General features: G+C 33.3%; 1 protein-coding gene and 3 long non-coding RNA genes across 4 annotated transcripts in view; 2 read left to right on the top strand and 2 right to left on the bottom strand.

The window, feature by feature from the left end:
* Positions 1-20,419, top strand: part of Nin (blastoderm-specific gene 25D) — a 41,649-nt gene that overhangs the window by 17,412 nt on the left and 3,818 nt on the right. The window contains exon 3 of the mRNA XM_069042822.1: positions 11,988-12,217. Within this exon, the coding sequence (XP_068898923.1) occupies positions 11,988-12,217 (230 nt within the window). The remainder of the gene's footprint in view (positions 1-11,987; positions 12,218-20,419) is intronic.
* LOC138126999 (uncharacterized) lies at positions 4,273-5,490 on the bottom strand. The gene is made up of 2 exons (XR_011158048.1): positions 4,461-5,490; positions 4,273-4,403 (listed from the first exon to the last, which is right to left on the bottom strand). It is a non-coding gene; the product is annotated as an uncharacterized lncRNA (long non-coding RNA).
* LOC138127001 (uncharacterized) lies at positions 12,224-18,283 on the top strand. The gene is made up of 2 exons (XR_011158050.1): positions 12,224-17,968; positions 18,024-18,283. It is a non-coding gene; the product is annotated as an uncharacterized lncRNA (long non-coding RNA).
* On the bottom strand, positions 17,396-19,068 carry LOC138126996 (uncharacterized). The gene is made up of 2 exons (XR_011158044.1): positions 18,565-19,068; positions 17,396-18,510 (listed from the first exon to the last, which is right to left on the bottom strand). It is a non-coding gene; the product is annotated as an uncharacterized lncRNA (long non-coding RNA).

Genomic DNA, 20,419 nt, shown 5'->3' with positions numbered 1-20,419 from the left:
TGCTGAAAATTAAACTTGATGGATAAGAGATGAATGATTTTGACCAGGCAGTATAGTATTATCTAGTCGTTAAATGTGTAGTAAAAAAATTTAATTAATTAAACAATCAAATCTGATCGGTATTAAATATTGCATGTCGATAATTGTGTTTTTCTTATGCTATTAGGCTATTACCAAACGACTATTAGATGTTTTTTTTAACCTCGCTATCTTAATATGACACACATTAATAAATTTGTCTGAATATAAAAAAGAAACTACGTAAGCGAAATGTCGTATGATTTTTATTTTGACCGAATGTGTAATTTTGCCTATTAATTAACTTGTTCGTTACAGAAAACAGAAGAATTCAATTACATTTTCTGCAATTAAAAATATCTTTTGTTAAAAATAAAACTGAAGAGTGTAGCATTACCTGACCCAATCTTTATTCTCTTGTAACCTGTATTTCCAATCGATAAATTAGTCATCATATAAACAATGCATTCTGATGTTATATTGTTTTTCTATATGCATAATTGAAAAAATGGATTATGAAAAATAAAAATTGTCTGTTTGATTCGTACTATGGCGACCAAAAAATTTTAGCCATTTTTTGTCATTTAAAAAAAAAAAATTGTAATCCATACTTTATTGTCATTATGATTACTGTCTTGATTATGACTGGTATTTTTTGGGTGGTAAATTTCAAAACTCGAAATTATTTTGTCATTTTTTAGTACACAGAACGTTTACCTCAGGTTATCTATGTATTGTACGACTGCTCTAATTTTGTTCATTCATGTCGGATTTTTGGAATATCTGAGCTTTAATATTATACGAGTTTTATTAGACGCTTTATTATCACATGAGTATGTTTAAAGCACGACGAGCGTAGCGAGAAGTGCTTTAATAGAACGAATGTGGTAACTGATAATACGTCTTATTAAACGAGTGTAATATACTATTTTATCTACGTTGCTTTACTAATTCCTGAAATTTTACCTGCTCAAGTTTTCATATTAGACTAGGGAATTTCGCGTGGGTTGGTAGAGCTTGTGCCAACTGTCATGATCGATGACCTTGACAAAAGCTGCGCGAAGGCGGAGCCCAATTTTAAAAAGTGAAACGTAAAAACATCGGTCGTTTGGTTAGAATTTTCAGGGTGGCGCCAAATTTGCATTTTACATAAGGTTCTCGATGATAAATAAGGTAGCGACAACTCATTGTTCGTTTTTGAGACGCCAAATTAAAAGAGAGGACATATCGACAAATGCCGTGAGTGTGACAAAGACAGAGTTATACACAATTTTACGGGATGTTTGTATCGTGTCGAACAGATTAACTTGCATAGACGCCAAATTAAGTGAGATGGAAATATTGGCGCAACCGTTGTCGTTACCTTTTATAATCGAGAACCTTAATTTTACACTGTCCAACGGCTTGGGTTAGAATGCCGGACATTATCTAGGCCTAGGGACCTGTCGCTAAATAAATATCAACATAAATTAGCCCACAAATCTGTAAAGTATGATAAAATGGTACCGATGTTTTTAGTTCGCATAGTAAGGCCGCTTCGGTACGCATTTTGGTTTCTGCGTCATCGGTCATGAGAGTTGGCACGAGCTCTAACAGACATTTTTTACAAAAATGTAAGGTTATATTTACTAAATTTACTTCATAGCTTCACTCGCCACCTTGACGCCTGACGTCAAATGGCTGATGTTCCCAAAAGCTAAAAGTTATACATATACCAAAAACAGTTTCATAATATGATTCATTATTAAACTGTTTTCGACATAATAATGAGCCCATTTGTAACGCAAAGTAGATAATAGTTATTTATCAACTTTGCGTTCAAGATCAATGTGCCCATGATTTGTCACGTAGCTCATATAATGCTCGACATGCGTTCGTAATATTTTTCAAAGCACTTTCGCTACACCAAATTTTATTTGGACACCAGGTATTTATGCGTTCACGTAAACTGTGTCGTCACGTTTTCAAAGTATGACAAATAGACAAGGAAATTATTATTGGTAATTAAAAAAAAAACAACAAAAATCTATTCCAAGAGTTTATAAAATTCAGTTTCATGAGTCAAAATACCTTTTTGTCAAATTCTTGCACGCAAAGTAAATTTATACTCTTCAATTGGTTTTCCTTATCGTAATTAATTCTGCAATGAATGAAAAGCAGAATTACTTTATTTACTCAGATACTTTTATCTGATAAACCTTTTGTTTTAATAATTTGGGTCAAATGAAATGGCTAGTACAGAGTTATTATAAATGATTGTCCATTGCAGTTGGCGTTGAAAACCCACACAAATTTTGGATGTGCCGCCAGCCTCGCAACGTTAGACAAACTATAGTAGACTCATTTCCACTACCGCCAGTATCGGCGATACTAGTCTCACTCGTGTTATGAGGCTTGCGGCACATTCAACTACGTCATCAACGCCAACTGCGAGATACTCCACACACAATGAAGATCATTTTGCCATCGGCGGTAAAAGATGAATCACCCTGTACACCATGGTGACAAGATCAATAAATGCCTATCTACAGTACTCACATTAATTTAAATACATCCTAACAGTGTCGTGAAATGAGTTAACGTCGTTGACTCTAAAAAGTCTTAAAAACGGAAATTCCGCTGGTTTTTATTGACACCCTTGACCCAGTTTTAATTGGAACCGTACGAACTAATCTGCAAATCGACTTTTGTTTTTGCTGGTCTATTATTGGCGGTAATGTCTTTTTACGATTCATTTATCTTTACTTTAATTAATTAGCTTTTTGGTCACAGCGGAATCCATAAAACATAATTATTAATTAAGTTTGAGAGCGAACTGGACGTGCACTAAAGTTGTCAAATGTTAGAAGAAAGCAACGACTAATAAATCTAGCTTGGCGTTCAAATTCCTATCTTAATGAAAATTCCCGAAGATACGTGGTTTTATGCATTGAGGGAAGATTCGGTTCACAACAAAAAAGAAAATTAATAAATAAAATTATTGCCATGCACATAACTTTTTACATTCTCTATAACACGAATTCGCAATTTTAGTTCAGATACGTTTTTATATCCGTTATTAATAAAAATACATATAAAAGTGTTTACGTCATCTTTAAAACATTTGTGAATGTTATCAAAAGAGTAAAATATGTAGCCTGTTTGCCAATCATTAAAAAATTTGGATGTAGGTGCATGAGCCTTCTCTGATTTTCATTTTCATAGGTTGTCTAATAATAATAGATAGTAAAATAACTATTACACTATCTTTGTCTAAAGCGACTAAGTTAATTTACTGATAGTGGAATAGTTACGTTTATGCCAAAAAGGACAAACACCAAAGAAGGTACAAATTACAAAATTTAGGGTAATCATGGAACATGAAGATATTTTTTTTTGCTTTTGGGCTTTCGTTAACGCGCAAGGGGTTTTTGTACACTTCTGTTCTGCTTGTGTAAATCAGATTTACCATTACCTGATGTCACTGTCATTGTCAGTGACAGGTAATTGAAATAATTCGATTTCAGTCAGTTAAAATGTACTTAATGCCCCCTCTAATGTTACTGTTATCAACATTATTCTTTATTTTCAAGGTTTATTTATTGTTGGTTCTTTTAAGTCTGGTATAATCAAAATTCGTTTGTAAATTCTTACCTGATAACTTAATATGGGTAAACATGGAAACAAACATCAAGTAAATTTACACAGCCAAAAAATCGCAAAAATTTCTCTCAAGACTTGTATGCTTTTTCCGTGAACAGAAGTGTAGTTACAACTGAACCACCAGTAAAATTAAATATGTAATCGTGTTATTGATGTGGGAACATAAATGTACTGTCGCGAGCAATACATTTTGGTCGTCAATGTCATTTCAAAATTTGGTTAGATTGTCACAAATTTAAAAAAATTCCATGCCTGATTATGCCCAAGTCAACAAAGTGTCAAAAAATTGAGAAAAAAATGACAATGTCATACAACATGATGATAGGTTATGATATTTACGACTGTTTTACAACGGAGCATTTTCGATTGCGTCAAAGAATGACCTTGACGACCAAAATTTATTGCTCGCGACTGTACAGAGTGATCAACAAGAAACCAAATCAAGAGTGCTACCTCATCTTTTGTTTTATCGAAACGTATTTCTATCATGGATCAGCCGCTTTTATTTACTTGCTGTGGACACTCGTTTTGTTGGTTCCCTACCTCTCAAAAATCTATCAAATTGCCTTTATAAATTTTTTGTAATTCATGAATAATAGATTTAAAAGCAAGTTATAATTAATTATTATTTATTATTGATTAAGGAAAAAACACAGTTACACAAAATTCCTTCATAAGGCACAATCTTGAGCTACAAAATTCTAAAAATAATTATTTTTCACAATTCTTTGTTTTGTTGTTTTCTGTAAGAAAAGTGTAAAAGTTATTATTCTCTAATTTTTGGGTAATTGAGAACTTACTCGTATCTTTTCTAGCAGTGTTTAAAACATTTAAATTACTCCAAGGTCAAAAAATAAGTTTTCACAAAAACTGCTCAAAATGTTCTCCATTGTGGTCCAGACAGAATCAAACTCGCCTCTCATAATTTCAAAAACCCTTATGAAGCTGTCAATTTGTTTAGGGTAATGTGTGGGTTTTATTTCTTGCAACACACAAAGGGAAACATCCTTCTTAAAAAATTTCTGATAAGTGCCATAACACAATTTAACTTGTTGTCTTAAACGCCTTATGGAAGTTGAGGGATGTTCCTTGATAATTTGTTAAACATTTTGCACCATTTCTAAAATTTGAACTAAGGATTGACCTGACTTCTTCTTAATGATGGGTTATGATTTGCTAAAATTAGGTATACTCCGTACTCTGATAGATTGCACGTTTTTTGACAGAAGACAGACACAGAAACTGGTTTGGCGGGAATTAATCTGCAAGGATACAACGGTTTTCTACATAACGTGAAACAATTGAGATGGAGAGTTTGGTATTTTTCACTGCTTTATGTTTTGGAACTAGAATTTAAAAACGTGCAATCTATCACCGTACGGAGTATACTATAATTTTAAGAGATTGATAAACTTGTTGATAACCAATACCATCAGGTTCGGACATCTGGCTTAAAATTCTTCGGTGTAAGGGGGTACAAAGTAAGGCCAGTCTACATTTTCTTGTTTCACCCTTTTTCGAAAATAATCTAATAAAAATGCCTTCTCTTTAATGGTAAAACCCATTTTACAACTTATTCTGGGATAATTATTGCTTACAACTTCAATAAACGTCTGTAAACTTTGCCGAAATCGAAGATTTGTTTTCTAGGTTAAATCACTTAAATTGTCAACAACAACAACCTTGAATTTTGAAATGTGACATTTCAACGAAGCATCTCCGTACCAGTAGCGTCGCGTTTGTGAATAAAGATGATAATTTACTTACTCTTACAAATGTAAAATGTTGCTCTTGTTAATCTTATAAATTGTTTCCCTTATCTTATAATAATAATAAAATACACAATTATAATTCCAACGTCTAAAATTCATAAAGTATCATTTTTATTAAGTAGCGTTTGAAACCATAAATTGTCTACGCCCATGTTTTGACCGCTTATGTGCATATGATTTTGCTACGACGTGACCGATAATTTGCAACGCTTGCTCTGATTTGGATTCTTGTTGATCACTCTGTATGTGTCAACTTTCAAAGGTGGCATCAACAAATATCCAAAAATTCCTTACACGAATACATTTGAAATCCGTTTCTTCGTCAGTGTTGATATGATGAATGACGATATTCGATGTGGGTCAGTAGTTTTCAAACGCAGCAACATTGCCAACATATTATCTTTAAAAAATAAATGTCAAAAAAATTGTGACAGTTTTCAAATTGTTTTCAAAATGAGTTTTACCGCAGATGAATGTTGTAATATGTATTATTTAGCTCACGGTGCCGCAGAAAATAATGCAGCATTTAGCTATGCATTTTCCTAATGGAAGGCATCCCATTGTGAATGTTATTAGGCATCTTGATCAACGGCTGAGAAAAAAAAATGTAACCATGACAACTACATACCTATTAGTTACCTATTGCGTTGCTGCCACTTTCATTTTCACTGAGAGTTTTTTTTTTTTTAATAAAAGCTGCAGAACAGTTTTTGGTGCAAAATCGGGGGGGTCTATGCTATGCTACTAAAACGCCTGTCCGTCCTTTTTGACACACCCGATATAATAATGTATTTTGCGCCACCAAGAGTAAAAAAAGACTACTTCAGTTCTAGAATGTATATAATTTCTGCTCTTAAGAGATTAAAAATCATTGAAAATTGCACGGGACTGAATAAAATTAAACAAGATGTTGCTAGGACAGCATACATCTAATTATAGTAAATGTCAAACTCCATGAAATTATTTGTTGATAACGGAGTTTTCAATATAACCCTCGGGAACGATGAAGAATTTTTTCAAGTTGTCGTTTTTTGTTATTTTCATGTTACCAAGGTGGTATTTATAATTTTAAAAACTGTTCATTTATTTGAATTTGATATTGTAAAATAAATTGCAAATTTAATTATACAGACTGATTCACATAACTTGATACATGAAATCTGGACACTCCTGGCATTATTGACAATCACTTGACAATTTTTTTTGTATAAGTAAATCTGAAATATTTTTTGTTAATTAAAATGTGCTCCAATGACGAAATGGTCGATATGATATTGATATATGTCAGTTTCTTAAATAAAAAAATACCAACGATTACTGCCATTTAAATTTTTTTTATAATTGAGACTTTTGTGAGGGATGTCCAAACCGTACAAAAGTTTAAAATTATTCATGTTTTTGGATCAAGTTATAAATGGAAAACGTATTACTGGCTACATTTAAATTTCGTTAGAGTCGAAAAGTTATGTTTTAAAAACGAACTACTGCAATTTTATTAGCTTGAGAAGGTCATAACCTAATGTGTAACAAAAAAAAAAAAATCTGGTAAAACATAACTTTATTTCTTACTTACTTATTTTGCGTAAAAGTGTTTAAAATCAAAACGTAACCTAAATTTATTTTATTATTAGATTTGACTGACGCAAGTGTACTCTAAGGAAAATTTTATAAGCAAGTCTAATCAAAACAAACATGTTATACAAAATTCTATTTTGACTATCCCGAGTTTGTTCATTTACGAGTATTAGATCACAGAACTAAAGTTCGTTTTCAATCGTATTAAGCAATTTTGTTCAATGTTATATTCAATTGAATATTCAAAACTTTAATCGATACTGCCATTTGTTTCAAAAATACAGTATGAGTCAATTGTGGCTTATTTCTGAAATGGTCTTTGATACAACCAAAAATACTAAGTCATTCCAGCATTCACTAGATCTGTAATTTACCTATGTCGTAAAAATGCCATGGTCGCTGCGGATCTGTATCTGCAGAGATGTCCAAATCGCAAGCATGTTTTTTTTTTATTTTTTGTTTATTTACTTTTTCTTACAAAATGAGCCTTATTGTTGGAACTGTTTGATCTGAATACACGAACAAGACATCAACGTATGTGGATCCAGCAAGATGGAGCTCCACCCCATTTTCATAGAAATGTAAGGGAATATTTAGGTGACAATTTTACGAGACGATCAAGAAGGACTGTTTAAGTTGGTAATGCTGAATTTTATTTTTAAATGGTACAACTGGAGTAACTTCCGGTTGTTGACGGCTTCACACTGACAGCGGCATCAGTGATAAGTCAAATTTGACATTTCAAATTAAATTAAACATTCTGGTGAATCGTTCGAGATCAGAGTTAATTTATGTTTAGAGTAAAATGGGGAGCACTTCGAGAATTTCCTTTAGTTAATTTTTAGATTATTATTCCGAATTCCAGCTTTTATTTCTTTTTGCCGTTAATTTTTACTCTCATAACCTACCATTTTGTCGTTAATAATGCTACGTCAGATATCTGTCAAATAAACCCACAAAACATATCCGGTTGCAGTGTTGTAAATAGCCGAATAAAAAAATGTTCTTAATTGTATTGCCAACTTAAACAATCCTTCTTGATCACCCGGTACAAACATTATTGTACAGGGCGAAAGAAAGAGTCGACCAAACACCTGTACTTACGATTGAAGAACTCAAAGAATTCGCGATGAGTACATGGCCATAACGCTAGAGACATTACACAACGTTCAAAGGTCGTTTTTAAACAGGGTTGAAGCGTGTTTACTCCAAAATGGAAGCCAAAAACGCAATTTTGATTCAATTTATTATTTAAATTCAACACAGTATCAAGTGCTGGTTGCATCTAAGAAAATTTCAGATATACACCACAATTGACTTATCATTTATTGTTTAATATACCGTGTGATCTAATAAAAACGCATCAAAGTTAGCTTTGAAGTTTCCTAAACATTCAGTCGCTAACAATAAATTTTGGCCGTCAATGTATTTCAAAATTAAAAAAGTTTCTCTCCCATACAACATGATGATAAAGGTCTGTTTTACAATTGAGCATTTTCCGTTACATCAAAGAATTTAGTAATTTTTGGTTTACTTGGTTGGTAGCTTTGATCTTTGACCAATTTTGTTTGAGAGTTACTGCAATTACATTTATATGTTTTAATTATGAATTGTTGGGTTTCATCCACAAATTCATCCGATTGTACGGCGTGAGCAACAATTACTGTTTGAGTTGGCAATAAAACCGGTGACTTTTATGTCATGTTCCAACATTACAAAAACCAAGACGTTTAAATTTGAAAATTTTGGCAACTGTCTAGAATGACAATAAATCAATCGGAAATAGGTACAATTCAGTCTTTTCAATTTCAAGTAATTTTTTTTTTATTGCAAACTGAAACAGTTATTGTTGCTTACGCGGTATATTCACGCGATCTTATTTGGCGTTTTTACCAATTGACACTTTGACAGACTTGTCCCCAAACTCCCCCACTCAATTTTGTAAAATTTGCAGTAAATGGACGGGTAGTAGTCATGCCTCCAGTATATAGTTTATTTTTTAATCAAAGAACCACAACACCGCAATTTACACCCAAAATAGAGCTGACAACATTTGACATAGGGTGAAAAATCTCATCATACAGGTGTCCCAAAAAAAAAGACGAGTCCATAGCTCCCTTATTTATCGGAAGATTTTAATTATCTATACACCAAATGAAATGGTTGTTAATAGGCTACAAAACGGCTTAATAAATTCACGTATGCCTCCAAGGGCTTCAAGACTAAACTGTCAAAAAAATTTTTTTCAAATGGGATTACATACTTTTTTTTAGTAATTCTGATAGAGATTTTAATTCTGGAAGCAACAATGTATCACAATTTCCTCTAGTTAAATTTTAGATAATTGTTTCGTATTTCGAGTTTAATCTCTTTTTACCGTTAATTTTTACTGGCATTTTGTCGCTGATAATGTTACGTCAGATATATGTCAAATAAACAAACAAAACATACGTTTGAAGTGTAGCAAATGGCCGAATAAAAAAGATTTCTTAATTGTATTGCCAACTCAAACAGTCCGTCTTGATGTCAAAAAAACTACTCATTTTTCTACAGTTGACAGTACCTACCAGCATAAAAAATACCGAGTGACTATCAATGATTGAAAATTATTTTGTTATGTTGGTAACACATTTGAAATCTTTAGTAGGCAACATCGTTGGCATGACACACGCAATTTTCAAAATTGAAACAAACGTCAAAAAAATTTATTTTTTTCTAACGCCAATATACTTCGTGACATAACCTAACCTAAATACACTCACCGGCAAAAAAAACGGAACACTAATTAGTCAACAACAAATTATTCCCATAATACCTATTTTGATGTATTTTGACCAAGAGGCAATGATAGCAAACATAACCTTGAGCATTAGCATAGGCTATTTTATTAGCAATTTCGCATAAAAACAAATTTTTTGCTTAAAAACCTTCTTTTCTTAAATTTACCATTTTTATAATAAACAAGCAACCTGGTTAGATTTTTATAACTTTTGTAATTTTTTATTGTTGTTAACTTCGAATTTAAGTGCAGAACGTAAAAAAATGCCTCTAGCTGGTGTAAATATTGCCAGAGCAGTAGCTTTGGTTGAAGACTGTTGTTGTTTCCGTTATGCAGCTAATGCTATTGAGGCTCCTCTTGTTAGTCGTCACAGAGCTGTTAGAAGGTTTCAAGAGACTGATTGAAAAAGAGCAACCACATACCGCGACGATAGATTTTTAAATAATAATGGTGTTCCGCTTTTTCTGCCGGTGAGTGTAGAAATGATTGACAGATGATGCACGAGAAGATTTGCACTACCAACTGCATCAGTGTTGCCAATCCACTATTTTGCTTAAATCATTTATAGTCACTCGGTATAAGTTTCGTCACTATTTTGTGGCCTAATTAGAATCATAGCGATTTCTCTTAATTATTTTATTCAATTTTGACAGTTTAAAGTGACTTTATTAACTCCATAACAACCGTCATAAGCAGGCAATGATTCACTAGTGAAATTTTGTGGATTTGATTCACTAGTGAATTAAAAAAATTTTAATTCACTAGTGGATTAAAAAATCGCATATTCTTTTTCATACGAATGTTTTGATTTGGCTGGCACCACTTTATTCAAAGCATTCAATGCTTCATGCAGAACTTCCGGGGGTACAAAAACTTCCGTTTTGTCTTGATCTTCTACGATTCCAGCCATTTTTCGCGCAAACGTCACAAGTACCACAAGTTTGGAAAAATGTAAACAACTTGTTCTCACGAAAATGTTTTACGCAGTCTACATGATTGTTCTAAACTAATTCGTGTGATTTGAATATCATTCTATTTTTTGTTCAAAATATCGTCAAAATTGAATAAAAACATATATACGACTCGTGAATTAAACATTGTTATTCACTCAAAGATATGATCACACTCGCACTACGTGCTTGTGAGATCAACATCTTTTCGTGAATAAACGAATGTTTAATTCACTTGGTGTATAATATTTATTAAACAACGTATTTATTTAAATAATACGTATTTTACCGTTGCACAACCATAATGTTGTGATATTAGTGATATGTAGTACTCAGTGAATGAGGTTGGGTTTATATCCTTCATCAATTTATTTTTATTCTGTGATAACATGGATTTCCCCCAGAATAGGCCGTCGTGTCTCATCACTTTTTTCCCCGAGATAACATTTTTTAAATATCAAGAATCATCTTTAACGAAAAAGTAATATCAAGGGTAATCAGCAGTTAATTTTATTGTCTATCGAAATTTCAGACGTGATAACTGGTTTCGATATCGCAACCTAGATTTTTGTTGGGCGATTCTTAACAAGTGAAAAGTTGACTTGTGTAAATTCTGACATTTTATTAATTTGTTGACAAGAATTCACAGTTTTTTTTTAGTAAAATCCTTCATTTGTGTTAAGTGTTTTCCAAGTTGATTCTTGTTTTTAATAATCACTCAGGATTAAAGGTAAAAACTGTGGAACATAATTGAACGAAACTAGAATAAGAAATGGTAATCGAATTAGTTCACGGTTTCCCCGTTGGCACTGAGTGTTGCGTGGGCTGTCAAAATGACAAAACATGTTGGACCACACAAAACCAGTCTTGAGATGTGAAGTTGAACTATTTCAACTTTACAGACCACCAATTAGATTCTGCTCCAGTATTTTTCTATTTCATTTTACAGCGTGCAGTAAACTTGAGAACCAAGTATTAGCTTAATATGTAATTGCAACACTAACGAGTACTTTATCAGAGATGATAAATCACACGGAGTGCGTTTGCGTTAGTAGTCAGGTGTCTCGGATCACCTTCGATTCGGTTTTTTCCCTCGGAGTTCAAATTTGAACGTCACACAGAGCCCCACCGGTGTCATGACTTATTTCGATGCCGAGTTTAATTTGTTAAACAAATACGAATTAGCATATTCGACGACGAGCACGTAGATCACGGAGACCTTCACACCAGACATTTTTCTGTCGTTTCCAGCCGACGGGAGTCCGAGGCTGGGTAAGGTGCGCAAATTCCACAAGGACCTGGACGTGGTGCCGTTCGCATCGAACGAGAGCGGTTTCGAAGCCGAGATCGATGGTTTCGACACTTCTCTCTCCGTCTCCGCCAACGAACAAGAAGAGATCGCCAGGTTGCAGGCGAAGGTCGCCTTCCTCGAGCAGATCCTGGTCCAGCATTCGATACCAGTACCGAGCGAGAATGCGGTGGTAAGTCAAAAAGTCTGACGGCGCTTTCGCAACTGCCGATCGGCTGTTTTACGATAGTTGATAAGATAAACTGTTGGGAAATTGGTAGATTGATTTTTTTTTTATTTTTCTGTTATTTGTAATGAGATTTTTTATGTGGAATGGTCGCACTATGAGCTTTATTTATTTTGATTGTTCTATGGAGAAGCTTGGGAATTTTCATTGTACATTATCAGTATTACGAGTTGTTTTAAGTTTTTAGTGTGATCGACCTGTGCTCTGGTGCTATCATTTCGAAGCTTCTCCATAACTTCTCAATTTTATTTATTTTTTTTTTTTTTTTTGTATGATTTTAAGCAATAAATTCGCTTTTGTAGCTTGTTCTTGTTTTATTTATGGAGAAGCTTCCTTAATTGATGTTCGCTGATTTGTTTGCAGTGTTTGTGTGTGTGTGTGTCATAAAAGCGAAAGATTAACTTCTTACCCGTAATGCCGAATTAATCCGAGACAGTTGTTTATTTTGTCACCGAAGTCATTCGGAAGTATAGTAACTGATTATCAGTCATTATCATGAATACGTTATCACTTTCTTTATTACAGCATGTGATAAGCGTGTGCCTAATCGTTCATATAAAAACAATAGTTAAAAACGTCACAAATATTTTATTAACATCCGTTGTACAAAAAAGATGCTGCACTAAAGTGCTCATTCCATCAAAAATTAGAAGAATTTACTCACTGTAAATGTCGCTATACAGTGTGTTCCACTTTACATGAACTCGAGTATTCTTGTTCTAGATCCAGAAATATGAACTTATGATCAAGAAAAGAACAAGTTTCAATTTTCTTTATTCTGATTCTAGCGCCTTCGGTACAGATTGCGCAGGTAAAGTGTATTTCTCTTAGTCCTTTATTTAAAACTGATTTTAATCAATGTTTATCTTTTTCCAACGCTCCAGCTGGACTTCTTGATATTTCTATGTTCAATACAATACGATCTACAAAAAAAGAGATAATGGGCGGCTATGGAAAACAAAACTTCTGAAAACGTATGTCGTAACTTCAATCATACCAACATAAATGATGAGAGATTTTACCGAAATTCCAATAATAAAGGTTCTAAATGGTAAATCCGGGCATCGTTTTCTTTCTCATTTCGAAAATATGATTGTGTCATGAATGTTTTGTATTCTCGAGTGAAAACCATTTTTTAAGTAAAATTTACGTAAACATCAATATTGACGACTGACAGTTACGTCGCAAATTTTTCGACATTTTATTTTCCATAGCCAACTCTCATCTCTTTTTTGTTGATCAATGATCATAATATTGACATTGAACTAAGATTACGAGTGATAAAAAAGGAAACAAATCAAGAGTGCTACATCATCTTTCGTCTTATCGAAAAGTTTATCTTAGATTGACTCATACGCATATGCACAGTCGTGTTATTGGTCGCCCACCTCTCGAAAAATCCATCAAAAATTAATTATTAATAATTAATGCTTTATATTCAATGGTAAAACCCATTTTACCACTTATTCTGGGATAATTGTTGCTTACAATTACAGTAAACATCTGTAAACTTTGCCGAAATCGAAAAGTTGTTTTCTAGGTTAACAACAGCACATCGTTGACATTTCTTTGACATTACCGCGAAAAATCTGCTTACCAGTGGCGTCGCGTTTGGCAATAAAGCTGGCAAATTACCCATTCTTAAATGTAAAATGTTGCTCTTGTTTATTTTATACATTTTCTCCATTATCAGGTAATAATAATAAAATGCACAATTATAATTCCAACGTCTATAATTTATGAGGTATGATTTATAGTAGCGTTTGAGACCACAAATTGTCTACGCCCACGCATTGAAGGCTTATTTGCATAGAATTCCGCTACGACATAACCGATAATTTGCAACGCCTGCTCTGATTTGTTTTCTTTTTGATCACATTCTAATAATAATCATCGATCGCTATTTTCGATGAATACCTTTTCCTTCACAAACTATCTCACGGAGGGTGGTTAAATAATTAATCGCCACAACTCCACCTCCAAAACCTTCACCTTTTGCGAGATTTAATTTTACTTAATAAGAAAAAACTACACTTAGATTCCCCTATTCCGTCCGTCCATCTTGTTACTTCCGCTTGTCTGCTTTCTTTCTTTCTTTTTTACACATTCATGTTCCAATTCTTTTATTAGGTTATCCTGTTGTAAATTTTCGTTCTTCAAAATTTTCCAGTCATTATCGAAAACAAGTGACAATCATTGCAAATGATTGGCATCATTGGTTGTGGTCACAGCACCTTGTGGTTTTTAATTTGTGTTTAATTTTGATTTTGTAAAGTTGTACAACGTGAGCAGTGCAGAAACGCAATTTTCGATTTAACTTGAGGGCAAACTGTCACCGAATCTGTAAAAAAGATGGATGCTGCGTTAGGGAAAGGTTCGGCTGTAGAACGCAACATTTTAATGTTGGTTTGCAAAATTTCGGAGTGGAGATGAATGCATGAGAGAACAGGAAGGTCGAGGTCGTAATTAACTTCTTCACAATTACGTTTTGACCACTCCGATGGAGGCCAAATCTATAATAACAGCAGGGGAGCTTGTAGTTAAATAAAATGTAAAAATGTAGACATTGCAATTGGAAAGAGAAAAAATTTAAAGTTGCTGCGAAATTTGCTTTGCACCTTGTCTAAAAAGAAAATTACGTTCCACGAAAAATTTATTTTTTTATGAATTTTGACGATGATGCACTGTTTCGAAAGAGATAAACCTTCAAAACTTTGTCAAAAACCAAAAAATCATTGGAAATGATGGCCAGGGTGTGATGGATGTCAACAGGAGTGGTGCACTATAATTTTCTTAATCTTGGCCAAACTGTATTACATCCGACAGTGATTGTGCATAAGTTGATGAAATGTATCAAAAATTGAGCAAATTGCGGTCCGCATTGATTAATAGAAAAGGATCCACATGGTTGCGTGAGAACGCTCGGCTAGGTATTTCGTAATTAACCGTCCGAAAATTGAACCAGTTAGGGTACGAAACGTGCACCATACTGTTCCAATTTGTCATCCATCGATGACAACATCGGAAAAAAACATTTTTGGTGGCCACAGTGCTTTCTTTTGGAACGTCAGATTTGTATGACAAAGAATGGAACATCCTATTTTTTCAAAGGCTAAAGTGTAATTTTTATTCGTTACACATTTTAAAAATGATCAAAAGTCCCACGAGACTAATGTGAAATTAAACAAGTGTTGCTATGACAACTTACATCTAATTAAAGCAAATGTCAAACTGGATGAAAGTATTTGTTGATAATACAGGGTCGGGCGTCGAATACGCGCACGCGAGAAATCGCGACTTCTAATTAAATAAAATTGTCGAAATTTTATATACCTAACTAATTATTGATAAGGTATATTTGAGATTTAAAAAAAAAATATTTGTTAATAAATAAGGCCATAACAGTTTTGTTTGTTTTCTGATATTAACTGTTAATTTACCTATAAAGTTTTTGCACTAAATGAATCTGTACTTGCTAGTGCATCAAACCCTGGTAGCACAAATACAAATTTTGACTTGGTTAGCTAAATAATTGTTTTTTTTATTTTAACACAAACCAGACGCGTGATTTATGGCCCAAAAGGTATAATTGGCAAACAAAAGGATCATTCACTACTAGCCAACCATTTTGAGCCTAAAAATTGATCATTTCCATTGTCACCTAAATTTACAACAGCACAAGTAGCAGGTCATAAATAAAAATGATTTTCAAAGTTAAAATGTAAAATTGCATTTAATTCAAAATCTAGTTGGTGTTTTTTCCCGCTGATTTCATAAATAATTATAGGAAGTGAATCTGGGTAGGTTAGTATAAAAATCAGAATTTGACTTTTTGGTAAAAATAACTTTTTTTTTTTTTTGTTTTGTTTGTTAGTGAATACATAATTATCAAAAAATTATGAAATGTACAGCCTTACCAATACCCAGGTAAGTGTGAAAAATTTCGACGCGATTTCTCGCGTGCGCGTATAGTGCTTGTAACTTCCTAAGGAATTCTGACTTAAACCCTAAATAAACCGAACAAAGACCCCACTTAAAGAAATTTATTGTCATATTGTGCCTGTCAATCACTAGAGGGTCTCCGACAAATATTTGGAGTACTACCCCAGGTAATTTTTTTCTTCGAGGCCGGTTAGTGATTGAAAGGTATCGTGTGTTCCACAAAAAACTCACTCGCAGCAAGCCATGACAAAAGTGAAGTATGTCTTAGTACCAGATGTGAAATGAACTACTAAAGTAAATTTATAGGTTATCTGTCACAACTCACAATATGATGAAAATTTGTAAGTAACAAATGAACTACTTCCAATGATCCTAAAATCGACATGACCAGTCTATCTATCTCTATAGTCATGGCATACTGCGAGTGAGTTTTTATTGGAACACACGATACAATATTACAATAAATTTCTTTAAGTAGGGTCTTTGTTCGGTTTATTTATGACTTAAGCCAAAATTCCTTAGGAAGATAAAAATACTATATACGATGCCCGACCCTGTATAACCCTCGACAAAGGTGGAGAATTTCCAAGTTATTGTTTGTAGGGCGGTTAATTTACTAGTTATTTTCATATTGACAACGTGGTATCTATGATTTTTCAAATTGCTCATTTGCTTAAATTTGATATTGTCAAAAATAAATTGCAAACTTAATTATATTTATTTTGTGAAAACGGAAGGTTGAACATTTTCAGAAGGAACTATGTAGTGTACTTTTATTAGCTCGAGAGGGTCCATAGCATTATGTGGAACAAAAAAATGGGAAAAAATTAGAAATTTGTAGTAAAACAGCTCTATTTAATATTTTTTGCTAAATTTTGCTTGAAAAGTGCTAATTTTATTTTGTTACTAGATTTGATGAGTTAACCTAGAGAGAAGACTAAATACCTACAATTAAAGCAAACATATTATGCAACATTTTGTTTTGACAGTCCAAAGTTTTTTTCTTTACTATATCACTGAACTGAAGTCCATTTAATTCCGTATGAAACGTGCACCATACTGTTCCGATTTGTCACCCATCGATTATCGATTACAGCACAGCAACCACTTTTAAAAAGAAACATTTTTGATGATCACAGTGCTTCCGAAAACTTTATTTCTTTGAGATTTTTATCAAAAGAAATACAGGGTGTCCCAGAACTCGCGGATCAAATTTACAGTGCGTTATCCTTGGTGATAACTGAAAGCAATAGCGTTTAAAAAAAAGGACAGGGTATACTCGATTTTTTGTAATGAATAATTCAAGTTGACCAATCAGAAGGACGCTGTTAATTTGAATTTCACGTAAATTTAACCAAAGGTTTGAATTGCCTAGCAACATAATTCTAGTAAGAATGGTATGGAATTTCAAGTAAATGTTTGGGCAACTGTGAAGATTTTGACAAAGTCAAGTTATAATTTGATTCGAAATTGTCAAACTTCGTATTGAAATAATATATACAGCTGCAGAGTATGCCGAAATGCTCATAATTTATGGAAAGTGCCCGCGCAATGCACGTGAGGAAGCAAGGGAATATGCAATACGTTTTCCACGACGTTTGCCATATCCAAATTATAACGTATTTCTATGGTTGGTGTACCGTGCTCGAGACACTGGGTCCTTGGTGCCTACCTGACAAGAAATTGGTGGTCCCCCGCGAGAAGTTAGAACGCCAGAGACTGAAGATGCTGTTCTTCAGTCCTTTGATGACGACGGTAGAAGAAGTATATTTGAAAAACTATATTTACCGCGAACCTATCAATATTTTAGAAGAACTAAATAACCAAATTCACGAAACACTGGCTACTGTTATTCCTAATGTGCTTAGACTGGCAAGGGAAAATTTAATAAAACGAGCTCGCCTATTCCTTCAGATGAAAGGTGGTCAATTTGAACACATGTTATAAATTATTCTTTTTATTTTGCATGTTTCTTATTTCATTTGTTGCATTCTACATCGTTTAGTTATAAAATTTGATCTTAAATTTTTACTAATAATGATGCTAAAATAAATAGGTTAGTTCAATCCAGTTTTGTCTTCTTTCTTTCAGAACTGCCACTATGCTTGATTTGTTGCTCAAAACCTACGTGTAACTCCAGCTTTTTTAGCAATGTCAAGAATGTTCCTAAAAGTCTTTTCTTTCATTTCGACGATGACTCGTCCCGCTCGTGTAGCTGCGCTAATACGTTGCAGATGCAGAGTGTATGCACAGGAGTCAGGATAAATTTCTTGTGATTCCGATTCACTTCACAGGCCCTGCATATTTCACTTTTTACTAAGATTTTTAAGGTAGTAATATGTATTACTCACTTGACGCTACGTCGCCATTTTACCTTCCATCAACAAAGGTTCAATTCATCATATCCCTCCCGTCAATTTCCCATACCCCTCAAGGTTACAATTGCTCTGGAAATTTTCGCTCATAACAAACCATATTTCATTCATTGTCGGAAGAAGAAACTTCTTGCGTTCCCTGATTTAGATTCTGTACAATTATTCACCTGCCTTTGGCGCAATTATCCCATTTTTGGTTATTTCAAAAGTAGCTGTCACTTTTGACGTCTGTTTCGACAAGTTGACCAGATAAATATTGAAAATAATTTTATTATTCATCAAATTATACGTTGCTTGGCAATTGAGGGAAGGTACTCAATTTTCTCATAAAGGGGAAATTAGATCGAGCTCTATTGGTCAATTTGATTAATTCATAACTAAAAAGCTGTTGCACCCTGAATATTTTTCTAAACGTTTTTTACCTTCATTACCATCAAGGAATATACAGTTTCAATTTGATCCGCGAGTTCTGGGACACCCTGTATAAAGGTATTTTTTTAAATTTGGCATTGAAGAGTCAACTGTGAATGAACCACTTATCTTAAAAACACACATTTTTCAAACTGAACTGAAGATTAAAAACACGCAAAAAGTATGGTCAGATTTAAACAGCTGATCAGAGTTGTACTCGTAATCGACGCCAAATTAAAAAAAAACACTCGTTATAAAAACTTGTGTTTTGTTCGTAGAAATGTATTACTGCTCACGATTCTTACATATAAAATACAGTTCGATTTTTTTTTAAATCCTCAGCAAGTCATTGTCATTTTTCGATCGTTTCTTGTTTTCACACTATGGCATTAACGACAGTTTTTCCTCTAAGTCACACTCGATATTTTTTTCGTATTTGAGTAGAAGTTTGAATCCGAACTCGGCCATATGTCAATGAATAACGTTGACAGTTTTCGACATTAAAGTGAAAACAAAAATTCAGTGTGGTCGAATATTGAGAGTAGAATATAGAGAGTGGAATAATTTCTCAATGACATACTTTACATACAATAACATGCATTAACTGATAATAATAATGTAAGTAAGTATTCAAATTATCATCCACAATTATTATTCATGTGTGCTGTGACTCCATTTATTAAAATAGGGACACAGCCTTCTTGTGACACGAATCGCGAAGCCCTGTATTAACTCCCTAACAATATCCAATCTGAAATCTTGGGAGGACATTACGCAGGGGGTCACGATTAAACCAATTTTTTGTGGATTTCTGTTTTTACTTTAACTAAATTATCCTAAAAACTGTCAATGTCATACTTTGACAGATAGCCGAATACGAAATTCCCATTATCTATTCAAACTTGGCGTGACATTTAAAAAAAAATCCGAAGACGTTATAGTGTGCCAATAAACAACAATGGAAAAATGCACTTCAAAAAAAAATTAAATTAACCTGTCTGAGGATTCAAAAGGAATTCAACAGTTTCGATTTTACGGAACTAGTTCTAGACGCTACACTCGTAGTGTATATTTATTTTAATTCAGCTTACAATGACTATAATTTAACTATTATGAAACAACCTAATAAATATGCTTTCATCTTTTTTCAATCTTTCTGTTGGCCTTTTTGCAGTAAATATTAATTTTTTTCTTTATTGCCAAGGTAGAGGCTAGTTAACCTTGAAAATGTTTTCCAAATTGATGTTTCAATTTTAGCCATATGAAAATACCGAGTGACTTTGAATTATTAGTACGCCAAGTCATTTGTCAAAGAGCTGTCTGTTGATTCGCCTTCTAGTTTAGATTTTTGCAAATAAATAAATCGTGGTAATGAAAATTTAATTTATTTTGACTTTTGAACTGTAATATTTGAATTTGA

This window comes from Tenebrio molitor, chromosome 3 (genome assembly GCF_963966145.1).
Source record: "Tenebrio molitor chromosome 3, icTenMoli1.1, whole genome shotgun sequence".
Lineage (NCBI taxonomy): Eukaryota > Metazoa > Arthropoda > Insecta > Coleoptera > Tenebrionidae > Tenebrio > Tenebrio molitor.
This window is presented reverse-complemented; position numbering and strand designations above follow the sequence as displayed.